General features: G+C 38.5%; 1 protein-coding gene across 1 annotated transcript; it reads left to right on the top strand.

Annotated features, from left to right (window-relative positions):
• Positions 1–415: 415 nt before the first annotated feature.
• On the top strand, positions 416–2,425 carry LOC107596521 (small ubiquitin-related modifier 3-like). Its single transcript, XM_016287261.1, has 4 exons — positions 416–608; positions 1,214–1,342; positions 1,454–1,525; positions 2,032–2,425. Exons 1-4 carry the CDS (start codon positions 588–590, stop codon positions 2,092–2,094), a joined length of 285 nt encoding a protein of 94 aa, XP_016142747.1. The 5' UTR covers positions 416–587; the 3' UTR covers positions 2,095–2,425.
• The last annotated feature ends 2,810 nt before the right edge of the window (positions 2,426–5,235 follow it).

Genomic DNA, 5,235 nt, shown 5'->3' with positions numbered 1-5,235 from the left:
ACACACACACACACACACACACACACACACACATGTATGTATGTATATACATATATATATAAAACACAAAGAAAACAAGTAGAATAGAAAAAGAATAGGGAAAGCTGGTGTTACAGGCCTTTTTTTAAAAGAAAAAAATCAGTTAGAAAATGAACAGAGAGTGCAAGTGTTGGAGGATCAAGTCAACAAATAGATCAAATAGAATTAGAATAGAGTGCTAGAGTTAGTGGGCCAAATAAAGATGGAAGAGATGTGTTTTTAGTCGTGTCTAATGTAATATTTTTTCATTAAGCAAAAGTAACACATTATCATGTTGAAACTATGTTCCTAATTAAAAGTAATTTGTAGCCTCAGACCCTAACCAGAACAGGAGGATTGGTCACGTGGTTTCATACTGTCCAATAAAATGGACGAGTTGATTTTGCGCGTTCTGGGGCTAACAGCGCCCTGCTGGGAATCACGTGGCTTTGCCCGGGCCAATCAAACGTGCGAATCCAGTCTGCGCTTTCTTGCTGAGCGCGGGGAGGACAGCACTCGTGTCACCGTCACAGCCACATTCACCGGGAGAATCCTACATTTCTACAAAAATGTCAGACGAGAAGCCAAAGGTACATGCATTTCTCTGTGCGCCGAGCTCCAGCAGCACGGAGGGGTGTGTTTTGATGTGGTTCTAATGCGTGAATGTAGATGGTCGGGATCCTGCACATTATATGTGGGGAAACAAAGAGGTTTGCAACAAAGATTTTGCGCATTTTCCGCATATGGCCATGTATCTCAGCCATCCATCCAACTACATGGAGAATCATTGCATCTCTTGTCGCTAACAATCAAATCGGCAGTATTTTGCTTCGATTCAGCACCAGCGAGATGCTCAGATTGGCTTTCTTTTGTGGCGGATAGTTGCTACAACTTTGCGCCAAACGCAGTTGCACCGAAAGCGTCGCACAGTTGTTCACGCAGCCCTTTAGTGTTTGAACAAATGCTGATATAGACTCGAGTCTGGCTGTTTAGCGCGTCGTTCATCTCTTACTCAGTGTCTCAGGAACATCTAACGTTAATGTTTACTACAGGGACTGCATGTAAAGCACAATGTGGGTTTAGCTCAAATCGTGTACCGTGTGTGTGTGTGTGTGTGTGTGTAGAGACCCTCCAGAACAGTGCATGTTCACGATTCATCTTTGTTTAACACCACACACTGCATATTTCATTTCAGGAGGGCGTGAAGACTGAAAATGACCACATCAACTTGAAAGTGGCGGGTCAGGATGGATCTGTGGTCCAGTTCAAAATTAAAAGGCATACCCCCCTCAGCAAACTGATGAAGGCCTACTGCGAAAGACAGGTGAGACTGCAGCGTGAGCTCCAGTGATCCTGAGATCTGCACACATCATGAAGCTTTGCATCAACGTTATGTTGATGTGCAGATCTATAACTTTGATGGGGTTTTTTTCAGGGTTTATCCATAAGGCAAATTAGGTTCAGGTTTGATGGTCAGCCAATCAATGAGACGGACACACCTGCACAGGTTTGTACGCTTATTTTTCAGTTTGTTGGTACAAATGTTAGCAGCTTCTGAAATGTTAGCTGTTTAAAGGAATAGTTCACTGTTTCCTGAATAGTTTGCAGAAAATGTACTTGCCCTCAGGCCTTATCAAAGATGTAGATTGCTTTCTTTATTGGAACAGATTTGGAGAAATTTAGCGTTACAATGAGAGCCCAAACAGCTAGAGTCAAAACATCACAATTCACACTATTTTTAGTAATATTTTTTTAATAAACATGTATGCTGTCTTGCAATGGGTACTGTATTTTCCTAGTTGCTTTCAGTAATATTTAATCGGCTCCAAATCTCATTGAGGATGCAGTCTTTGTCCAAAAAAATAAATAAAGTTAAGCAATCCATACAAACAGCTAAAAAAAAAAGCTGCATTTGTCATAGTGTATTTGCAAACCTGGAGCTTGGCGCACATAAACTGTTATAAGGCCTCAGTTTGAAATGTACTCGGTGTATGTTTTTATGTGAATTTTCAGCTGGAAATGGAAGATGAGGACACTATCGATGTATTCCAGCAGCAGACGGGAGGAACCTGCTAAAGATGAAGCACATGTGGATGAAGCTTGTTTATTTGTGCTCATCTTCACTTCCACTGCAGTTCAGGGCTGAAATGGGAAAAGGTTCTAGAAATCAAACCGGTTTAAGTTAATAGCTCTTTTTTTTTTCTCTCTCTCTCTTTAATCATCCAAAGACCTCATTTCCGTTTTTCCAATGTTCTCCCTGAACTAAATTGGAAATGACAGTTAGTAATGTTGTTTTTCCCCCTTTTGGAGATTGTATGCCTGTTGTATGAGTTTTTGTATTATGTATGTATATTTGCACCTCCCCCATCTATTTTTATATACGAGGAGGGAAGCTTTGTGAAAGAGGATGTTCCGTTTTTCCAATGTTCTCCCTGAACTAAATTGGAAATGACAGTTAGTAATGTTGTTTTTTCCCCCTTTTGGAGATTGTATGCCTGTTGTATGCGTTTTTGTATTATGTATGTATGTTTGCACCTCCCCCATCTATTTTTATATACGAGGAGGGAAGCTTTGTGAAAGAGGATGTTTGTGACTTCTTAGTATGGTCCCAGAATTTCTTTAATTGTGGTAAACAACTAAACTTTAAGACGACCTTTTTATGAACCGTTTCGAACGGTGACATTGCAGCATTGTGTTTTTCTGACACCTCAGGTTTGATAAAGCTAGATTGCGGATCATTTACCGGTAGCTATTTTTAATTTTAAAAGCTTTGATGCATATCTCTTTAAAAGTTTGCTATGAATTTCATGATATACAAACGTAAGTGTTCCCCTTAATTTTATAGTGTCATAGTTTGCCCTCTACAAATACGTCATTATAGTAACATCACTCTCATTTAGCCCTTCTGGCATATCAAGAGTATTAAACGCTATCCTGGTTTAATTGCAACTCCACAGTGAATTCAAGCCAAATCAACATGTGTGAGTGTTGTAATGGGAATAGCAGAGTTGTTTGGGAGAGCAGGGGATCCTATGTTGGCCATTTACTACTGTATATAATAAATATAGTTTGATACTGCTTTGCATTTGTCTTGTTCTTCAGGCTGTATAAAGTTCAGTTCAAGATTGCAATGTTTGCCACTAGATGGAGTAACCGTTCTGGTGCATTTAGAGAGAGGGATTGCATTCAGTTCTGGAATATTTTCTACCAACTGCCAGAAAATCCTAAAATTGCTGGCAGTGCATTTAATGGAGCAGTATCAGTATGAGGCTATTGTTTAAATGAGTTAAGCACACGGATTCTCTTAAAATGTCTAGTTTTCACGAAAAAAATTGCCTTGTGTAGAATTCTTCGTTTTTTTTACAAGTCCGTAAGTATGGGATTAAATGAAGCAATTAGGGTTAGGGTCTTACAACACTCATTGAATCCAGGAATCCTTGTCTTGAATTTTATTTTCTTTAAAGGAATCTCCAGTGCTACAATGCAACAACAAAAAAAAATCTTTGAGCTAAATTCATGGCTAACGTTCATAAAGAATAAAAATAACATGAATATAGTGTGGCCTTGCTGCACTGTAAAACTTTGATTGATAGCAATTTCAGGAGTTTTATGTGAATGTTTGACAATGGCACAGAATAGATCAATCTAGAGAATGAGCTCTTTATTGTGGATCTGTAAAAGTCTGAGCCCCAGAGTCATTATAAAACAAGTGTGATATGTTTGAGTTAGATTTTTTTTTTTACAGATTCATTTTCATACCTCAGGGTAATAAGTGTTTCATATATTGGGCATGAATTTGTTTAAGCATCGATACCTGACCGTGAAATTAGGAAAATTGATAACATTATTAAGGTAATGAGATGGGAAGGATTATTTGCATCAGCATGCTTTGTGAAGAACAATAGCAGATTTGCATAGCCTGATTTTATAATTCAGCTAATTAATAACAATGTAATCCCCACACAATACATTGTTCAGCTGTGAGTTAAATAAAGCCGTATTTACATTTCAATTTGCACTTGTGTTCTTTGGATGGCACTTTCATATCAAAGCTGTTTATTGGTCTAAATGTGTTTACATTCAGTCTGCGTAGGGATTCAAGCTGAGAAGTCCCACTGTGCTAATGAGAGAGTTCACAGTATGCTGGAAAATACCTCCCTTGTACACTGTAACACGTTTTGCAACAGAGAGATCAGAGAGGAGCAGCAGAGAAGTGTTTATCTCAAGCGTTTAACTTGAAGCACTCAGTAATCCCCTCTAAAGGCAGATGAATTACCTCCTGACCTGCCCGTACATGTGGAGAGTCAATGAGGGTACAAAGGGACATTTAGCATCCCAAAGATTCAGTGGGAATGTCGTGGTTTGGAAACGTAAGATTTCATAAACATTGGACAGCAAAGATTGTTCGTGATACTCTACACAAAAATCGACTTCATTGTCTTTCCACAATCCCATGTTGACATATTTTGCCTACATGATTGTTTCTTAATCCCACTCTTGATCTGCAACATGACGGCTACTGCTAATGGTGATGGATAAAAAAAACTGTTCACTGGAAGGTTCTTTGGGGAACCAGAAATGGTTCTTCTATGGTATCACTGTGAAAACCCCCTTTTGGAACCTCTGTGTTTTCATTTTGCATTACAACACGCATAAAAATAAAGGTTCCAAAAGCAGGTTTTGATGTCATACAAGAACAATTTTGTGCTCCCCAAAGAACCTTTCAGTGAACAGTTCTTAAAAGAACCTTTTTTTTTCTTGGTGTGAAGAGCAATTTGATCATCTGAAGAAACACCTTCCGCTATAAAGAACCTGGAATGGATAAGTTCTATGGATGTTAAAGGGTCTTCATGGAACCGTATATGCCAATAAACAACCTTTATTTTTGAGAGTGAACCAAAGATGAAGTCGCAGGTTTTTCCATCTGTGCACCTTAAAGGTCAGTCGCTATTGTCTCTATTTCCTTAGATTTGAAATCACAGTTCAAATCTATTCACATATTCTCCGTCCTAGCTCTGTGGTCTTTCAGTTTTCGTGCAGTTTGCAGGCTTCATTCCTGTGTTATTACTGAGTTATTGCTGTGTTATGTCTGTGTTATGTCTGTGTTATTACTGTGTTATTACTAGTTATTCCTGTTTTATTTCTGTGTTATTACTGAGTTATTCCGGTTTTATTACTGAATTATTACTGTGTTATTACTGTGTATTTACTGTGTTA

The sequence above is a fragment of the Sinocyclocheilus grahami genome, unplaced genomic scaffold (genome assembly GCF_001515645.1).
Source record: "Sinocyclocheilus grahami isolate Dianchi unplaced genomic scaffold, SAMN03320097.WGS_v1.1 scaffold220.1, whole genome shotgun sequence".
In the NCBI taxonomy this organism is placed as follows: domain Eukaryota; kingdom Metazoa; phylum Chordata; class Actinopteri; order Cypriniformes; family Cyprinidae; genus Sinocyclocheilus; species Sinocyclocheilus grahami.
This window is presented reverse-complemented; position numbering and strand designations above follow the sequence as displayed.